The following is a 21,530-nucleotide window of genomic DNA, read 5'->3' as shown; positions in this document are numbered from 1 at the left end:
CTAGCTTTCGGGGCATTTGGTAAATCACTATTTTATACCACTAAAAAGGCTAAAAATAGCAAAACACTTCAACGGTAGCATAATAAGGGCCCCAAATGCAAACCGAAGCATTGGGAACTGTGTAAGTGTACCAACAGTTTATTAAAAAATATATATTATAAAGACTGTAGCGTACATGTTTACATGCAGACTTAATCGGACGCAGTCTTTATAATCTAGCTATCTTTTTAATAAACTGTCTGTACACTTACAAAGTTCTCAATGCTTCGGTTTGCATGTAGGGACCCTCATTATCCTACCGTTGAAATGTGGTGCTATTTGGAGCCTTGTTAGTGGTTAGTGACTTTCCAAATGCCCGTTGGCACCATTTACCTGCTATCATCTGTTAGCAGATAATACAACACAAACGCATCACAGAGGGGCTGAAAAGTGTGAAAGTCATTAACTTGACTGATTGATATAGTCAATCAAGTTTTTTAAGTGTTCTCCTGGTTCTCCAAACGTAATGTTATAGCTCTTGTTGTTAGCCCTAGCTGCTACTAGCTAGTTACGTAGCTAGCGAAGTTGAGGCGAAGGCTTACCTGACACGAAGTGTTCATTGCATAGTAAGGTGTGAGACGTGGGTGTCCAATGAGCTCTTCGAATGACAGCTAGCCACTTCTTTCTTATCTCCTTTTCTTTTGGTATAGAATAAAATACCAGTTCGGGGTTCCTCTTTCGGCTGTTCAACTGCACAACATATTGCAGGCATTACTGAGACCGTTGGTTGCAAAGATGGCGGCGCAAAGCTACAGTGACGTCACGTGACCCGAACAAATAGCATACCACAACGTCCTGTGGTTAGTAGGTATGCGCCCCTAAACACCTGCCAAACTGCGTCTCTGTGTAAAAACATAGCCAGTTTCACTACTTTACCAAGATATGCGTAAAATAGAAATATATCCAAGACACAAGCAATGATCATGTCATGAATAAAGCTACTGGCACCTTTAACGGTCCAATTCAGGCACTGGCTAACAGTAGCTTTCAAAAGTCTGAGCCAAGAATATACCAAAACTCAGTGAAGAACTTTTAATATAAGAACACAGTGCTCAAATAAAATCCACGTATACTAAACATGTAATGAAAACATTATATAAATGTAATAAATACAAATATGACAAAATAAAAGTCTTTTTCAGACAGTGTGAAGATAATGAAGATTTTTACAGTAGGTCTTGTTTGTCTTGTCTTGTTAGACAGCAAGACAGCTCAACAACTAACACAGGGTTCGTACGGGTGCTTGAAATCCTTGAAAATGCTTGAATTTTTATGTTGTGTTTTCCAGGTTTGAAAATTTGAATTTTGGATAAAATGCTTGAAAATGCTTGAAATTTTAACTATTTATTTCACACCAAATACCTAACTTACTGAATAGTTTGTTTATTAAATGGAGAAATACAATGTTGGAGAGCCTAAAATTAAACCTGCTCGCTTGTGCATGTGTGACTGCGATCTGCCACCACGCCAAGACCCGCCCTAGGAAGCAGCTCGATTGGTTGGGGTAAGGCATTTCACCTCGAGTGGTTAAGGTTAGGATAGCCAATTGGTCACGGTTATGCTACCTTGCGTAAGCATCATGGACACCTGCAATAGTTGGTAATAAATAGTTGAAGTGCGGCTTCCCGTGCGCCATAGTGGTGTGGTAAGTAGTCGAGAGACGCCGCGACAGGGCGCAGTTGTCGTTTCAATGAACGTTGGCTGGAAGACGAAAAATGATTATGGATTAAACTGGGACAAACCCTACAAGTTGCCTCTTGTAAAGTCTGCAAAAAAGACATGCTTTTCACAATGGGCGAGTCTGCGCTCTCGAGCCACATGAAGTAAGTTTCAAGTAAGCCAACTGAAGTAGCCTACTGTACACGTTAGCGCCAGTTAGCGCCTATTTGTTTATGCTAGTAACTTCTAGCTAGGAATTCGCAGGCTAGCTAAGTGAGAGTACTTGGTGTGATAATGTAATGTAATGTTAGTATTGCATGTTCGTTATGGCACGTTCATTTGTGGAATATGCAGTGAACATAGCCAAAGTTCACAATAACTCTAACGTTACTACCCGCCAATTAAAACCTGCAAACGTTAGCCCAGTGCATAACTTGAATCCTCTTTCTCAAACCCCAAAAAACTTTTTTCCATCTTCTCTAACCTGCTAAATTCCCCCAGTCCACCTCCTCCCTCCTACCAACCCACTTTGTCAACTACTTTGTAAAAAAGATAGATGACATATGCTCTTCATTCTCCACCACACCTACTAAAATCAACTTACCATCCATCACATCCAGTACTCTTTCCTCTTTCACCCCTCTATCTCCAAATAAAATTCTTACTTTGATTACCTCTGCCCGCCCAACCACCAGCCCCCTGGATCCTATCCCTTCTCACCTCCTCCAGTCCATTGCTCCTGACCTTCTTCCTTTCCTCACTCATCTCATTAACATCTCCTTGTCAACTGGCTGTTTCCCCAATGCCCTTAAAGAGGCAAGAGTGACCCCACTACTCAAAAAACCAACACTCGACTCCTCTGAGGTAAATAACTATAGACCCGTCTCCCTCCGTGCATTTCTATCTAAAACTCTTGAGCGTGCCATTCATTATCAACTCTCTACCTATCTCCACCAGAACAACCTTCTTGATCCCCACCAGTCTGGCTTCAAGGCTGGTCACTCAACAGAAACTGCCCTCCTTGCTGTCACTGAGCAGCTTCACATCGCTAGAACAACCTCTCTCTCCTCCATCATCATCTTTCTGGACCTTTCTGCTGCCTTTGACACAGTGAACCACCAGATCCTCATTTTGACACTCCAGAATCTGGGTGTCACAGGCTCTGCGCTCTCATTGCTTACATCTTACCTGGCAGACCGAACCTACCGGGTAACTTGGAGAGGATCTAGCTCAGAGCCTTGCCCACTCAAAACTGGGGTTCCTCAGGGATCAGTCCTGGGTCCCCTCCTCTTTTCTCTGTACACCAACTCTCTCGGGTCTGTCTCATTCAGTCAAACGGCTTTTCTTATCACAGCTACGCGGATGACACCCAACTAATTCTCTCCTTTTCTGAGTCTGAAACTCAAATAGCAGCACGTATCTCGGCCTGTCTGACTGACATCTCCTCGTGGATGTCCGCACACCATCTGAAACTCAACCTTGACAAGACTGAGCTCCTTTTCCTTCCAGTGAAGGGCTCGCATACCCAAGACCTGACTATAACAAATAAATTGACAACTCTGTGGTAGTCCCCACCCAGACTGCTAAAAACCTGGGTGGGACACTTGACGACCAACTCTCCTTCACTGCTAACATTGCTGCAACCACCCGATCGTGTAGATACATGCTGCATAACATCAGAAGGATACGTCCCCTTCTAACGCAGAAGGCGGCTCAGGTTCTGGTTCAGGCTCTAGTCATCTCACGTCTAGACTACTGCAACTCCCTCCTGATTGGCCTCCCTGCATGTGCCATCCGACCCCTGCAGCTCATTCAGAACGCAGCAGCTCGACTTGTCTTCAACCTCCCCAAGTTCTCTCACATCACACCGCTCCTCCGCTCTCTTCACTGGCTACATTGCTGCCCGCATCCACTTCAAGACACTAGTACTTACATACAGGGCCACGAACGGATCAGCCCCAGCTTACATCCAGGACATGGTCAAACCATATACCCCAACCCGCCCACTTCGCTCTGCATCAGCCAAACTGCTTGCTGCTCCTCACAGCGAGGGATAACTAATCACTCATCGAAATCCAGACTGTTCACGGTCCTGGCTCCCAAATGGTGGAATGAGCTCCCCATCGACATCAGAATGGCTGAAAGCCTACACATCTTCCGCCGAAGGCTAAAAACATATCTCTTCCGACTACACCTTGGATAAACAAAAAAAAAACCTTGAACCTGCACTTTCATGTCTCTTTGTAGCTTTGCTTATTTAAAGCTAATGTACTTGCACTTACTACTTGTTGTCTCGAGTTTGAACCTTCACAGTTGAAAGCACTTTGGATAAAAGCGTCAGCTAAATGACATGTAATGTAATGTTATAACAACAATCGTTGATTGCTGAACAGAAATCATGTCAGATGGAGTGTCATACAAGTAGCCTACTGTAAGGTTGAGGATGACCTTATGCACTATTTGCACTGCTCTATTCCAGTAGATAAATGTATGTCTTGGCAATGAAGTAAACATTTTTTTCAATTAATATCGGCTATTTATCAGGCAGGTGCCTGTGCAATGTCAGAGTCTTCTGGGTTAAAATGGAGTTACAGGTTGTTGTTGCACTGTCTCAGATTTTGTTCAAACCTTGTCTATATCAAGAATGTGTCCCAAAACCAAGGCCTGTAAAAATATTTTTGTTCAAATCCTATGTCTTCATATTTTTAGCCCTTGCAATTACTTCAGTTTTACAGCCTGAAAATCACATTATCTGGGAAGCAATATTTGGACATTAATTCATAGGCAGCCCAAACTTTGTAGGTTGGAAGACAAACATGTCAATATGACTGAACCATTACAAGTTTGTACAGCATGCCCTAGATTTGGAAAAAAGTGTGATAGGACATTAAGGGTAGCATAAACTTTGAGCAAAATCTATGGGGGTGCACCAACTGTTTTCCTGGATTTTGACCCAGAATGACCAAGCTGCATGTCATTTGGCTCAGATCCTCCCACTCAGTGCTCCTCTCTATAGCTGTCTTACTGTATGTTATGTTATGAACCATGAAGAGAAGGTGATAATTCAGGGTTAGTGAAGTGAACATGTCGAGTGATTTTGTTTGGGGTTATTGTTTTGACATTGACTCAGGCAGGTTAGATAGTTTAGACAGTGATACATTTTGAAAAATAAAACTTGTGTTTTGCTTAAATATCTGATCCTTCTGCTATTACGAAACACAATTTTGGCTGTTTATAGTATTATGTCTTTTAATGTGACAAAAACACTAAATAATAATTTTGACTATGTATTGGTATATATTTTACGGTGGTGTAAGGTGCTGGAAAAGGCTTTAAAATGGACCTTGTAAGTGCTTGAAAAGTGCTTGAATTTTATGGTGTACGAACCCTGTAACAGATTGTAATGAGATTTACCTTTTGAGTGTGTGTGTGTGTGTGTGTGATATCACTGTGTTCTGTGTGTAACAGTTCTGTCTCTCCTGTCTGCAGGTGTGTGGACGAAGGTGTTGGAGGTCATCGGTGTGTTAGCAGTGATTGCTAACGGTCTGGTCATTGGAATCACATCAGACTTTATTCCACGCCTCGTCTACCGTTACCTTTATGGCCCCTGTACCAATGGAAGCACTCAAACACAGTCAGTCATGTTTAATTTAATTACAGTTTTTAATTTATACTTTTTATTGATCCCCAGTGGGGAAATTACAATTTACAAGTTACAGCTGGTAGAAACAGCTAATAACACTTGAGCAGCATGTGTTGTATCTCATCATGATTGTTTTGTGCTCTTGTTGCAGCTGCATGCAGGGCTACATTAATGACACTCTGTCCACGGCTTTTATGACACACCAAGCAATTAAAAAAGACTTTGGTTTAGAACAAATGGTCTTAAACGGCTTCAACGTCACTCAGTGCAGGTAAGAACACCTTACTCTTACTGTACTGTACTGTACTGTACTGTACTGGGTCCAAACAAAGAATAGTCACAGTCAGATCTGATAAACAGGACAAACTGTGTGTGTGTTTGTGTGTATGTGTGTGCATGCAGCTACAGAGACTACAGGAGTGATGAGGACTACGCTCTGACTTCTCAGTTCTGGTTGGTTTTAGCTGTGCGCTTTGCCTTCGTCATCTTGTTTGAGGTTTGTACTCTTTCGGTTAGACAGTTGTCTCTTTGAACTGAACCTACAGTTAAAACGTTTCTGTGTATTTCTTTTGTGTTTTTCTGCAGCATGTTGTAGTGGTGTGTAAGTTCATAGTTGCCTGGTTCGTCCCTGACAATCCCACTCAGGTGAAGAATGATCGGATGCACGACAAACTGGCTCGGCTAAAGGAGGAGATACGGTAAGTCAGCAGTAATACAGGACCAAGGTCAAGAGATGAAGCTAAAGCTCTGAAAATACAAAATGCATGCAGTGGGAGCACTGTCAGAACATCTTCTAAAGCTGTAAAACATTATCCGCAACTGACAAACTGTAGGCCAGTAATTACCAACCAGAGGTACGTGTACCCCAAGTAGTGCTTCTACAGTTGCCGGGGTTATGTGGAAAGAAGTAGAGCAGCTCAACTAATTAACTAAGAAATTATGATTTGATTGGAGGATATATACACATTAACACAAACTCAACTGTAACACATGGACACTACATCTTGCCGTTATGTAAGAGTGTGTGAAAACTAGTGAGCAGGCACAGAGCACAAAAGTTTAGCTAAAAGTAATGTATAGGTAGTAGAAATAACTATCTAAAAGTAATGACTAAACAGTTCGAATGATTAGCTAAAGTAATGGAGAAATGGTTAAAATACTTAAAAGTAAAAAAAAAAAAAAAAAGATAGCTATTGGTTTAAGGAACACGCCGACTTATTGGGAATTTAGCTTATTCACTGTAACCCCAGAGTAAGACAAAGTCGATACATACCCTTCTCATCTCCGTGGTGTACGCCGCTGTCTGGCCGCTCCACGTATTAGCTTAGCCCAGCACAGATCCTGCAGGTAACTGGTTCCAACTAGGCTACTGCTCCGAATTGTGACAAAAGTGACAAAATAACGCCAACATGTTCCTATTTACATGTTGTGATTTGTAGAGTCACAGCGTGTACAAAAAACAACGTAACATGAGACACAGCCATCTTCTAACCGTAAACAAACCGGGAACTATATTCTCAGACATGCTTGCTGCGAGCATATCACTCCGCCCAAGTACTATATTCTTCCGCCTGAGAATATAGTATACGTTGTTTTTTGTACACGCTGTGACTCTACAAATCACAACATGTAAATAGGAACATGTTGGCGTTATTTTGTCACTTATTCGGAGCAGTAGGATTACTGGAACCATTCACCTGCCTGTTCTGTGATGGGCTGATGCCGCTGGAGTCAGATCGAGAATGTAACTTATATCGACTAATCTTTCTGAAAGTCTGAATAAATAAGCTAAATTCCCAATAAGTCGGCGTGTTCCTTTAAAATAGTTTGCTAAAAGTAATGGCTTAAAGGAATACGCCACTGTTTGTTGAAATAGGGCTTATCACCCTCTACCCTGGCTGTAGATAGTTGGGCCAACGCATTATTTGTCTCAGTTTCAAGTAATTAGGTTGTTTTTTTGTTTTTTGTTGGCTCACTTTTACTCACAACATGCTAACCGGCAACATAGGATTCCATTCACTACGCTAAGCGAACTAGCGGCGGCGCTGCTGGTGTTGCACCGCACTAAAACAATGCATCCACAAAAAATGCGTTGGCCCACCTATCTACAGCTAGGGGAGCCCTATTTCAACAAACGGTGGCGTATCCCTTTAAAGTAACATTAATGGATATATGGTTGAAACATTCAGCTTCACTCTAAGTAGTAGTATGGTAGTGCGATTGCTGACCAAACCAACCTCAATGTTGACAGTTCAATTGTATGAAAAATTACCAATATCCATTTTTATTAAATGAATTGTGTTATACATTTAGAACATACATTGTGAAGGATGAAGGGGTACTTGTGTTCATCTGACACGGCTGTGGGGGGACCTCAGACCAAAAAGGTTGGGAACCACTGCTGTAACTGTAATGTGAAATGTTAAACGGCATGTTAGCATTAAGGCAGTAAGCATGTTAGCAAGACAACCACTACATACTATTGTACATAGTTCATATCTAAAAACGCTTGTTTACTTGGTTATGGCTTGCCTTTATTCAAATAAATGATGTAAACCAAAACTGTTAATCTAAACACGATTGTTTCCAGAGAGGATTAGTGTCACTATGTTCAGAGACTTTTCTCACATCTCTGTGGATCTCCACCTTAACCCAGCTGACAGTTTGACTTTTTTACATCATCACAATCTCACAGTGACACCAGTGTGGCTCCACACTCTTCTTCTTATTCTATAATGTGTGCGCTTTTGTTCTTATTTCAGTGAAATGAAACGCAGCAAATCAACAGAAGTCTGACCAACAGCGGACCTCAGATCTGCTTTCACTGATGAGTCCTGACTGGTTTTTCATGTGTCAAAAGAAGATGTATTCTTTTTATAATTTATATTTGAGACTGGACTGTACTAAACTCCAATGTGTGAGGTGTCAGGGTTTCATTGGAATTGTTTTACTCTGCTGATTTGTCATTACACAACCATTACCCTACATGTAACAACACCTAACAATCGTGTGATGTTTTTATATTAAAATGTAAAGTATATTATTGTCATTTAATATAGTTAATAAGTTGTGATTCCAAGAACCAGGGTCACAAGTTATCTTGGTAGAGGAACAAATCAACAACCTAACCAGTTTTAACCAGGGTTAGATGAAAACATCATTACTGCACATCAGGGCCACCAGCCACAGGCTATTATCAGCCAATTTGTTTTTGTCTTATAAAAGGTGAATACAGGAAAATGCATGAGCATCGTTCTTGAACTTGTTACACATTTTAAGTGCTGTCCAGTTAATACGATGTTTGTGTCTGTGTGTGCTTATGTTGAAAGGAGTGGGGGCTTAAAAATAGGGATGGCTGACGCGAAACTGACGTTCCGAAGCTTGGTTGAGATCCCGAAGCGCAGATGTTTCGAAACACTGAGCCGAAGCGTGATTCAAAACGCCCATGTTGCGTGACTAAATGAAGCATTGGAGTGTTTCACAAGTGTTTCGACAGGTGGCATGGTCCGCCGAATCAGAGTTTGATTGACAGGGTCTGGAACAGACCAGATAGCGGATTTTTGGTGATATAGTGACATTTATAGTGCGATTTGTTTAGTTATATTTAGGCTTACATTTAAATTTACACATTGACTGATAGGCTAGAGACAGACAGAGTATACATACAGTGACACATTAATAGATAGATACATATATAGCTACATAGATAGATTAAGATAGATAGATAGATAAAGATATAGATAGATAGATAGAGAGATAGATAGATAGATAGATAGATAGATAGATAGATAGATAGATAGATAGATAGATAAAAATGGAAGCTCCGTTTTCATTTTCATTCAGAGCCACAAATGTCAACATCAGGCCCATCATAATCAACATCAACACCAGTAGAAACACAGGACAGTTTATGGGAACGTTTTGATGATCGTATCCGTGAAACCAAGATGATACACAATGCTACAGCTGATGCCACAGTGGAAGTGAAAAAATACCTCAACTATGCGTTTTTGCCCAGAACTCATGATCCCCTAACTTACTGGAAAGAGAGAGCAGTAATCTTTCCTCATTTGTATGTCCTTGCTAAAAAATATCTTTGCATGCCAGCAACAAGTGTCCCTTGTGTGAGGACTTTTCAAAGGCTGGAGAAATTATGTGTAAAAAAAGAAGTAGGCTAAGTCCTTCCACTGCAGAGAAATTAGAATTGGAATAAAAATCTATAAAAAAGTGAGACAATGTGGCTTGATTTCTTTTATTAATTCATTTTTCATGACCAAAATAACATGCACAGTGAGGAGCCTACAAGCCCTACAAGCTTCACATTTCTTTTTTAATGGCTCGTTTTCAAGGTTGTTTCAGATCAACACCTGCAAGTGACCACTAGGTGTCATCGTTGAGACGGGTGTTGGATTGTTTCGAAGCCTCGACACAATATGGCACATTTGCTTCAACTGTTTAATTGTTTCACGAAATATATATATATATATATATATATATATATATATATATATGTGTGTGTGTGTGTGTATATATACATATAATAGTTTTGGAAGAGAGTAGTTAATAGAACTGTTTAGAAGTGGACTGTTCCTATAACTACGTTCCTGTAACTACTTGGTCGGAAAGAGGCTTATACCTGGGAACTGCCGCTTGTCCCCTAAAGAGGCGTGGCCATGGCGAAACCCACATGATACAGATACAGGAAATTACTTTGGGGCATCTCGTATCTAAACCAGGAAATGCTCCAGGCTTTGAAGCAAATATAACAAGCAGCCAAACTATGGAATTGCAAATTCCAGCCCTTCTCGTGATGCCCTATGGCCTAAAACAACGTTTTTCCTGTTGACTTACAGAGACCGAGAAAAAGACGTCTGTAAGTCGTCAGTGAGTTAGACTGTGGGCAGCAACAAGAGTATATTTTAGGGGTGTAACGATACACTCAGCTCACAATTCGATATGTATCACGATACTGGGTTCACGATAAGATATGTATCACGATATTTTGAAAAAAATGCAAAAATTCAACTGAAAATCAAATAACAGATTTATTTAACATTAAAAGTGTTCAATAACTGTCTATTTACACACAGTTCGTGTTTTGTCTGTTTTTTTACCATCCTCCTGTTGAGTAACTGGAAAACCAAAATGCTGCCAGACGTCGGACTTGTAAGTGGACGGGGCATCCTCTATTTCAATTTCAGTCGAAGTCGAACTCATTTTGCCCTGCTACTGCTCAGTTCAAGCGATTCATTTCAGCGTTGATGCAGTGAATGCAAGCGTTACGCGGGTACGGTAGCTCAACCAATAGGATTAAACGGACGTCATAGACCGGGACACACAGGGCCGATTTTCGGCCGTTGGACAGTCTGGCGAGGTCAGTGACACGAATCTGTTCGGTGTGTCCCGTGCCGTCGTCAGTCTGGGGGGCTGTCGGCGTTCATTTTCGCCGACCTGACATGTTCAGTCGGAGGCAGGGCAGTCGGGACTCACCTGGAAATGGTGAGCAGAATGAGGTGACTAGAGTCTCTCAAAATCTGATGAAAATCTTTTAAACTGACCTTTGTTGATCTGAAATGAAGACAGATTCAGCAACTGCACGGCCTATTTCTCGCTTAAATGTTTTCAGAAACACGTTTCAGTGAACTATTTTAGTACAATATGAGATCGTATTCTGAACGACCGCCATGACAGTCTGGCTTTGAATTTCCGGAGAAAACAAACCCATGTGACGCATTCGTCCAATCAGCTGCACAACAATACAGCAACAATACAGATTAGCGCCGCCTGCTGTTATGGAGTCGTATTACGTCTCGTCTCCTCTCGCCTTTTTGATGTGTCCCGAGGCAGTTTTTGGACCTCAGGGACGCGACTGATCATCTCGATTGGCTTTTCTGCCGATGGTCGGCCGTCTGTGTCAGCACATGGTGGTAGTAAAAAACAATTAAAAATACACTACGATACATATCGTAAAAATTTTTGTATCGCAATAAATCGTACCACAATATATCGTTACACCCCTAATAATTAACATATAAACAAAGATAATTTAGAGGCTGTCCTGCTAGGGTTAGATGCAGAGAAGGCATTCGACTGTTGACTGGTCCTTCATATATACAGTGCCTTGCGAAAGTATTCGGCCCCCTTGAACTTTTCGACCTTTTGCCACATTTCAGTCCTCAAACATAAAGATAGAAAACTGTAATTTTTTGTGAAGAATCAACAACAAGTGGGACACAATCATGAAGTGGAACGAAATTTATTGGATATTTCAAACCTTTTAAACAAATAAAAAACTGAAATATTGGGCGTGCAAAATTATTCAGCCCCTTAAGTTAATACTTTGTGGCGCCACCTTTTGCTGCAATTACAGCTGTAAGTCGCTTGGGGGTATGTCTCTATCAGTTTTGCACATCGGAGACTGACATTTTTGCCCATTCCTCCTTGCAAAACCGCTCGAGCTCAGTGAGGTTGGATGGAGAGCGTTTGTGAACAGCAGTTTTCAGTTCTTTCCACAGATTCTCGATTGGATTCAGGTCTGGACTTTGACTTGGCCATTCTAACACCTGGATATGTTTATTTGTGAACCATTCCATTGTAGATTTTGCTTTATGTTTTTGGATCATTGTCTTGTTGGAAGACAAATCGCTCCCAGTCTCAGGTCTTTTGCAGACTCCATGCGGTTTTCTTCCAGAATGGTCCTGTATTTGGCTCCATCCATCTTCCCATCAATTTTAACCATCTTCCCTGTCCCTGCTGAAGAAAAGCAGGCCCAAACCATGATGCTGCCACCACCATGTTTGACAGTGGGGATGGTGTGTTCAGGGTGATGAGCTGTGTTGCTTTTACGCCAAACATAACGTTTTGCATTGTTGCCAAAAAGTTTGATTTTGGTTTCATCTGACCACAGCACCTTCTTCCACATGTTTGGTGTGTCTCCCAGGTGGCTTTTGGCAAACCTTTAAACGACACTTTTTATGGATATCTTTAAGAAATGGCTTTCTTCTTGCCACTCTTCCATAAAGGCCAGATTTGTGCAGTATACGACTGATTGTTGTCCTATGGACAGAGTCTCCCACCTCAGCTGTAGATCTCTGCAGTTCATCCAGAGTGATCATGGGCCTCTTTGGCTGCATCTCTGATCAGTCTTCTCCTTGTATGAGCTGAAAGTTTAGAGGGACGGGCCGGTCTTCTAGATTTGTAGTGGTCTGATACTCCTTCCATTTCAATATTATCGCTTGCACAGTGCTCCTTGGGATGTTTAAAGCTTGGGGAAATCTTTTTGTATCCAAATCTGGCTTTAAACTTCTCCACAACAGTATCTCGGACCTGCCTGGTGTGTTCCTTGTTCTTCATGATGCTCTCTGCGCTTTACACAGACCTCTGAGACTATCACAGAGCAGGTGCATTTATACGGAGACTTGATTACACACAGCTGGATTCTATTTATCATCATTAGTCATTTAGGTCAACATTGGATCATTCAGAGATCCTCACTGAACTTCTAGAGAGAGTTTGCTGCACTGAAAGTAAAGGGGCTGAATAATTTTGCACGCCCACTTTTTCAGTTTTTTATTTGTTAAAAAAGTTTGAAATAGCCAATGAATTTCGTTCCACTTCATAATTGGGACCCACTTGTTGTTGATTCTTCACAAAAAATTACAGTTTTATATCTTTATGTTTGAGGCCTGAAATGTGGCAAAAGGTCGAAACGTTCAAGGGGGCCGAATACTTTCGCAAGGCACTGTAAGATACTAGAGAGATTCCAGTTCCACGATGACTTTTTTTAGGACAATACAAGCTTTATACTATAAACCAACAGCTAAAATTCGGATTAATGGAGGATTATCAAATATTTTTGAATTAGAGAGGGGATGTCGACAAGGTTGTCCCGTGTCCCCGCTCTTATTCGCCATCTTTATTGAGCCCTTGAGTCAGTGGATAAGACAGAACGAGAAGATAAGGGGGATCATTGTGTCCCAAGAAGAACACAAAATTGCCATTTTCGCAGATGATTTTTTGATATACTTGGGGCATCCATCTGGTTCCTTCCCAGAATTGGTCATAGCCCTGAGAGAATACGGTTTATTATCAGGTTAAAAACTAAACACCAACAAATCTCAAATTTTGACATTTAATTACTCCCCTAGCCAATCCATCAAAGAGGAATTTAAAATGAGTTGGGAATCAAAGTCAATTAAATACCTAGGTGTGAATATTCCTAAACATTTGAATACAATTATATCTGAGAATTATGACCCCCTATTTTCCAAAATCAAATCTGACCTGACCAGATGGAATCTAGTGCCCTTTTTAGGATTAGGACAGAGGGTAGAAGCAATAAAAATTATCATGCTACCCAGATTATTATATCTGTTCGAAAACATACCAGCAGAACTTCCCAAGGGGAAGTTTCAAGAATTAGACAAATGAATATCCCGATTCATCTGGCAGGGGACGAGGCAGATAAAAACTTTAGTTAATATCTGCAACCCTTCTTATAAAGCGAAGTGGAAAGACATAGAATGTCGGATATCTAGTGATATTCCATTACAAGCAATCATCGGGGACAGTGGGTTGGTTGCCTGTCTAAAAGACATAAACCCATTGATAAAAAAGTCAATTAAGATTTGGCACAGGGTAGTCAATGAAAACAAGGCCAAAGAACCATACTGGATCATAAGATGGATAGGATATGACTCAGATTTCTTACCAAACAGGATGGATGCAAGATTTAAACAGTGGGCCGATAAAGGGTTTAAAACACTGTGACCTCTATGAGGGGGGCACGCTGCTACAATTCCAGGATCTAAAAAATAGATTTGGGAGCTGTTTCACAAAATATATAAATCCAGGATAACTGATAAAGCGAGGCTTGACCTAGTCTAATCTGTGCATCCTGGCTTGGTGCGTTTCACGAAGGCCAAGCCAGGCTGAGGAGGAGCGACTAGGTTGAGCCAGGCTGAAGTAATTCAGATAGATGCGCGTCCACGGCTTTCCTCAAAAGACCGCGTAAGTAGCCTAAACATATACATTAACTGACCACTGCTCTGAATTGAAAACGTCATAATCATTCCATTCAAGGATACTACTCATTTGCACAAATTAACAGTTGTACTCTTTGCCTTAAAAGTAAGCAGAAAATAATGTTACTCAGGAAATTTACAATGAAGATCAATTTTCTGCAGCGCTAAAATATGATGCGTAAATATCTCTTTCACTCTGTTCCTCCCTCTCTCTCATGGGCTAAAATATAAATTTCCTAAGTCATATTAACTTCCACTGCTCGCTTTTAATGCAAGTGTACAACTGTTCGTTTTTGCAAATGAAAAGTGACTCATTGAATGGTTTCAGTTAAGAGCAGTAGTTCATAAATGTATATTTTTAGACTATCATTCAGTTGGTCCGCTAGCCTGACGTGGTCCTACTCAGATTCTAGTCAGAATCAGACCTTTTTTGCTTTCAAAAAACTTTATTATTCCAATACAGAAAACATACAAACATACATACAAACATGGAAAAGGGGGAGCATGGAGTTTACATCAAAGAGGTTGAAAGGCATTATAGATGTTCAGAGTCCGGATGGCTTTCTTATACGTCAGTCCTTTTAAAGTTTCAAAATATAATTTCATGTCATTTTTAAATTGGTGAATATTTGGTTTGCTTTTAGACCATTTACATTTATGGATATAAAATTTCCCAAATAAAATTAAAAGATTTAAAATGAAAATATGGCATTTATTCAAATCATTTCCTTCATAGTAAAAAATAATGTCACTACTTTGTAATTTTATCTTACAACCACACAATACATAAAATACATCCTCCACATCAATCCAGAACAATCTGACATAAAAACATTCACAAAACAAATGTGCAATCGTCTCTGTGAAAACCCCATAAAATGTGCAGGATTCAGAAAGTTCAGGTTTATATTTCTTTAAAATTTGATTTGTTGGGTAGATGCAATGGACAATTTTGAAAAATACTTCCTTAACTTTATTACTAACAACATATTTATTATAATAGATCCAAATCAAATTCCAATTGATATTCCCAAAGTGATTATTCCAATAATGTTTGCATCGAGCAGCTGTGGGGCAATGTGTCAAATGTCTAAAATATCTATTATTGCATTTTTTATCCTTTATGTCAATGCCATTTAATAAGACATCAGTTGACTGGTCATTTGACACATTACTACTCTGCAGCAGTCTTATATAACCCGTGGGTATAGCATCAAACACTATGCTATATTCTCTTACGGATTACATAAAGTATTTTTATTTAAATAGTGAGGCTTATTTTTCCATATGAAATTGAATAATGCAGAATCTATTTTCTTAATGAAAGGTTTTGGAACATCTAAGACTTTGGCCAGATAAACTAATCTGGATAATCCTTCAGTTTTGGATAAAAGTACCCGACCTTTGAGTGATAAATCTCTCATGAGCCATCTATCAAATTTATTTTTGACTTTTGGAATGAGAGGTTGAAAGTTGGAATTCATCCTGTCTGTCTGATTTTTACAGATATTAATTCCTAAGTATGTTACTTCCTCTGAATACCCTCAAATTCTGTTGTATGTATGTTGCTCTCTTTGAGTGGAAAAAGGGTAAATTTTTTAATATTTAACACTAATCCTGAAATTTTAGAGAACACATTAAGACAATCAATAACTTTTTTAACCTGAAATTCATCTTTTAAGAAAATGGCTGTATCATCAGCTAGCTGGCAACATTTTATTTCTTTCCCTACAACGTTAATGCCTTGAAAGTTGTCATTGTACAGATGTAGGGCCATCACTTGCATTACTAAGAGAAACAAAAATGGGGCCGCAGGATCTCCTTGTTTTATACCACGGGATATGTTGAATCTATGAGTTGTTCCCCACGGAAGTTTAACTGAGCTATTGCAGTCACTATACAAAGTTTGTATTGCTCTTTTGAAGTATTGACCGAAACCAAAAAAATCGAACACATCAAATAAAATACTATGCTTTACAGTATCAAAGGCTTTATATATGTCTATGAATAAAATGTAGCTGTTGTCTGTTATGTAATCCTTATAGTCAATCAAATCTAAAATCAAACGAATATTGTTACTGATATGCCTTCCTTGCATAAATCCTGACTGGCAGTCATCTATAATTGTGTCTAGACATGCCTTGAGTCTTTGTGCAAAAATGTGAGAGAATAATTTTGTATCATTATTAATTAGGGTTATGGGTCTCCAGTTATCAAGCACGAGTTTGTCTTTATTAGGTTTAGGTATCAAGGTAATTATACCCTGATATATAGTTGGTGGAAGTTTGCCAACGTCTATAGCTTCTCTGAAGACGTGAAGTAAAAATTCAGAAATATGATCTTGAAATACCTTGTAAAATTCACCAGGGGCTTTATTATCTTTCAGTTTACCAATATTCTTTTTTAATTCATAGAGTGACAGCGCTTGATCACAGAAATCTTTTTGAGTTTGGTCAATACCTCGTGCCTCATTTGTTATAGAGATGAAAAAATTTGATGTGTTAAAACTGCCATTTTGCTCGGAAAATAATTTTTTAGAAAAGTTTTCCACAAAATTCGAAATTTCAGGGGGATGTTCTGATATCTGCTCTTTAATCTTAAGTTTATGTATATTATTAAGACTGGCATTTGTTTTTTCCAGACTATGAAAATATTTAGTGTTTCTTTCACCATGTTCCATCCATCCTAGACCTGATAAAAGCCCCCCGTGCTAAATATTGGTACACATTTTCCAACTCAGATTGTAATTCGGTTAACTTATTGATATCTGTTTGAGACATATGGTCTTTTTCATAAATATAAATGATATCGTTAAGTATTCTGTCTTGTTCAAATCGTTTCTCTTTTGCTAATTCTTTGCCATATTCCGAATTTTAAATTTTGCATATTCCCAGTGTTGACCATACATTTTTTCTTCTTGAGCTTTCCTCCAATTTTCATTAATAATTTCCTTTGCTTTTTCTTTAAAGATTTTATCACATAAAAGTGTGTTATTCAATTTCCAGAAATTTGGGTTACATCTAATTAACTGGTTCTTTGTATGCAAGGTTAAAAATATAATTTTGTGATCAGTGAAGATTGAAGGTTGTATTTTGACTTCTTTTACTTTACCTATGAGTTCGTTTGATATAAGCCAAAAGTCAATTCTGGATCTAATTGATAGAGCTTTGTTATTCCAAGTGAACTGGATTTGATCTGGATTATTTACTCTCCAGATGTCACAGCAATTAAGATGTAAGCATAGGTTATTAAATTCTCCATAAGTGCCTTTTAAAGATCTTTGAGGGTGACAATCTTTTGTGGGATTGCTAATACTATTCCAATCCCCTCCAAACAGTAATTTAGCATTTATGAAGGTATTCAGTAAAGTATAGATTTCATTTTCAAATTCCTCAAATAAAATTGTGTTTCTTAGGCTGTTGTTATATCCATATATGTTACCCAGAATGAAAATATCATCCATAAATTCACAAACACTCGGGCTGGATTTTGATACCCGAGTTTCCCAGTTGGTGACGCGTTGTTGACAACTGACGTTTGATGGAGGCTACTTTGGTTCACTGAACATATTTTAATGACAGTAAACTATTTATTGTGGACAAATGCCTCTGCCAAGAAACATATACGGACATAATATGTTTCAAATTATTCATAAATAGGCCCATGTATAAAAAAAAAACCACATTATCCGTGTCTTTTCCCGTTGGTTGTCCTGCAGATAACACAAACACACACCTGGGGTCCATTCTTCGTATGTTGCTTAAAACATCCGAGATCAAATGACACATCCTAGATGATATCATCTTGCTAATCATGATCTGGCTAATTAGGTTCTTCGAACACACCTGCTGTTGATGATTAGTATAGCTGGATTGAGTTAGTGAGATAATTGCGTGTTCATGCGCTTGTTTAAAAGGGGAGATGTATCGATAGCAGAAACATTGATCAGCAACGCTGCTATTGGCTGCTCACCATGGCCAAAGAGTGCGCTCAGTTTTTCAACGTAGCAGAGCAAGAACTATTACTGGAAGGGTATGCTGAGTTTGAAACAATAATTAAAACGCCAGGGAACACCTCAAAGTCTGCAAAAGCCAGGAGAGAGGGCTGGCAAAAAGTAGCAGACAAATTAAATCCGTAAGTGTTCCATGTTATGGTTATATCACTTATTACAGTATATATTCTTGTATTTTAATAATTTCATAATTGCTTAATGTCAGAGCCAGCTCAGGACCCACTAGAACATGGGAACAAGTAAAAGTGAAGTACAAGAATATTCTTCAAACTGGTAAGCTTTTCTACTTCTACTGTTTAGTCTCTTTTACCCAAAAACATTTTAAATGATGTGTTTGTCTGTTTATAACAGCAACCAAGAAAAAGGCGGAGCATAAAAAAACAGGTGGTGGTCCTGCACCCCCACATTATACCCCGGCAGAAGAGCTGGCCCTTGGGCTAAATGCGAACCGGTGTTCCGGTTTAACTGGTTTTTGAATTAACTGGTGATATGTGTTGCAGGCAGGGCTGCACCGCTGCAGTAAACAATTCTGATGAATTCGCCTCTTTTTCACATTCATTTGAAAACATTACGGTATGAACGGGTTGCTGGCAGACCCGTCGCTAGACCTCAGTCTTAAGGGGGGCACATGAAATACATGGGGGGGCACAATTATTATTGGCGTACAGTACGTATATGTATAATAATCATATACTCTTGTTATACTATTTGCACGTAATCATCACGTTAAACATAACCAACAGCAATATGACCAGGTAACCTATATAGCCTACAACACATTACATAGAAGAAATGTTTTGAATATCCATAAAACACTTGACTATACAACATATTAGATGTAACACCAGAAGCATCTCTCAAACATTGCATTTTAAAGCAGTCAACAGAAGGATATGCATTGCTATGCATGTGCTATGAGACACACACGCACGCACGCACACACGCACACACGCACACACACACACACACACACACACACAGAGACTTTGAACCTACCGGTACTTTGAGTGGAGGCAGCCTGTCCTCTCTTCAGTCCCTCCTGTCAGTTGAAGTTGCATGCTTATTTAAGCCCTTGTCTGTAAATCTTAAACCCCTTAATGAAGAAGATCGCGTCCGATGATACAGATGTGAATTTCCTGCAGGCATAACAAAATGCGGAGTCCTTTTTTCAACGAGTAGCCTAGCGCAGTCATTTAGTTATGCTGCTATTCCGCTACGTTTTTTTCCAAACATAACATTGACTGGATATTTTCATTTCCACAACACTGTTTGGGTTTGTCTTGTCCGCCCAGTCCTAATTCAACAGTTAGTTGTGGCCCAAATTGGCGCAATGCCCCAGTCGCGTCGCGTGCACTTGACCTGTGTCCTGCCAGGCCCAGGGTCGGGCTCCACGGAGCTACTAGCATCAGGCTCAGACTGTCGTTCAGGGCTCCTTCTCCAACGACAACATCAGGAGGCGTCGGTGTCGTATCCAATTTGGCAGAGGAGAATGTTGGTGGGCTTTTCAACCACTTACCATCACGAACTGAAGCGAGTAAGCCGGCGAAAACTCATCCAGCTTTCAAAAATGTGCGGTAACTGTTGAGCAGCTACACTGACGTAGGCTACGTCACGTCGTAGCCTAACTTTAGGCTCGTTCGAGATGAGCCAGATCTGCGCAGAATCGATCACCGGCGATCGGCGCCCAATGCATGCCGGTTAGATTTGTGTCCGACTTGATCCCGACTTGCTCTGACGTCATGCACACGTGGGCAACGATAATCTCACGAGACCAAGGCGGCCGCAGTTCTGAGACGCAGGTAGCGCAGTTGCTTTTCACCAACTGCAAGAGCCAGGGGGGGAAGAGCAAGATGGCGGAGTGAGCAGACGTAAAAGTCGCAGGTTCCGACAGAAAAAGTGATTTTGACATCTAAAACAGTTAATTTTGATCAACAGTCACCTCTCAAGCCATTGTAAGGTAGACAACACTCTTAAAAGACTATTGTGAGACACTTTTTTGAAAGGACGCACAAAATAATACACTCGGGATAAAATGGCTAATACTCAGGACCAAGCTAGCTTCAATGAACATGACTACAGCCTGGAAGGGATACGTGAGGCATGTTTTGACGAATATGTTGAAGAAGAGATGCAGATGACAAAAACTCTGAGCGACCACACTCCGTTACAGAGTCCCAATCCAAAGAAATTGAAGAGGAGAGATACATCCAAAGAAGTAAGCATGGAAAGCATATACGATGCTATTCACTCTCTGTCACAAAGATTCGAAGAAAGACTGGATGCGTTCGAAAAAAAGTTTGAAAACTTTCAGACCAGCATACAAAAAAGAGGTGACAGAAAATAAAAGTGAAATAATTCAACTCAAAGCGCAAGTGGATTGGCTGACAAAAGATAACAAGGAGCTGAAGGAAAGATGCCGGGAAATCGAGCGATACGGAAGACGATGGAATCTCAAATTGATCGGGCTACCGGAGAAGGAAAACGAGGATACAAGAGATGTGGTAATCGGTATTCTCACAAAAGTGATTCCGATGTCAGTGGAAAAATTACGAGACAAGGTTGATACCGTCCATCGTCTGGGAAAGAAAGATGATCCCGCCTTCAACATGAGACCACGGCCGATCATCATACAGTTTGGCATGCGGACGACGAGGGACGAGATCTGGAGGAGGTCGAGGGAGGCCAGAGTCTGCAAGGAGATGCATGTTCAGTTCAGACAAGACTGGTCAAAAGAAGATCGTGAAGCCCGGGCAAAGCTGTATCCAACGGTACAGGAGGCCAGACGTAACGGGAAGAAAGCTTACTTGAAGGAAGGGTATGCTATTATAGACGGAAAAAGAGTGGAGGCACCTTTCACAGGTTAAGTATAGTGTCATCACCTTGATTCAGATTGTTTGATTAAGGGGACTGTTACTGTTAATGTCAAAGTTGAAATTTATGACAGATTGTTCATTCCTGCCTTAAATCCTATTTTTTAAGCGCATTTAAGAGCGTGTATTTTGCTTCATTCATATGTCTATTGTTTTTAGTTCTCTAAATGTTCGAGGTTTAAAGAATAACATTAAGCGTAAGGCCATTTTTTTATTTTGTAAGGAAGTCAAAGCCAACCTTATTTTGTTACAAGAGACACATTCTAACAAGGACGACGAAAAAT

At 40.0% G+C, this 21,530-nt stretch overlaps 1 protein-coding gene across 2 annotated transcripts in view; it reads left to right on the top strand.

Annotated features, from left to right (window-relative positions):
- The window catches only part of ano9b (anoctamin 9b), a 90,964-nt gene extending 82,583 nt beyond the window's left edge, over positions 1 to 8,381 (top strand). For both annotated transcript variants that reach the window (XM_039795490.1, XM_039795489.1), the window contains exons 20-24: positions 5,188 to 5,332; positions 5,493 to 5,612; positions 5,744 to 5,837; positions 5,927 to 6,039; positions 8,104 to 8,381. In XM_039795490.1, the coding sequence (XP_039651424.1) occupies positions 5,188 to 5,332; positions 5,493 to 5,612; positions 5,744 to 5,837; positions 5,927 to 6,039; positions 8,104 to 8,137 (506 nt within the window). In that variant the 3' untranslated portion in view covers positions 8,138 to 8,381. The remainder of the gene's footprint in view (positions 1 to 5,187; positions 5,333 to 5,492; positions 5,613 to 5,743; positions 5,838 to 5,926; positions 6,040 to 8,103) is intronic.
- Positions 8,382 to 21,530: the final 13,149 nt, after the last annotated feature.

Source organism: Perca fluviatilis, chromosome 3, assembly GCF_010015445.1.
Source record: "Perca fluviatilis chromosome 3, GENO_Pfluv_1.0, whole genome shotgun sequence".
Classification (NCBI taxonomy): domain Eukaryota; kingdom Metazoa; phylum Chordata; class Actinopteri; order Perciformes; family Percidae; genus Perca; species Perca fluviatilis.
This window is presented reverse-complemented; position numbering and strand designations above follow the sequence as displayed.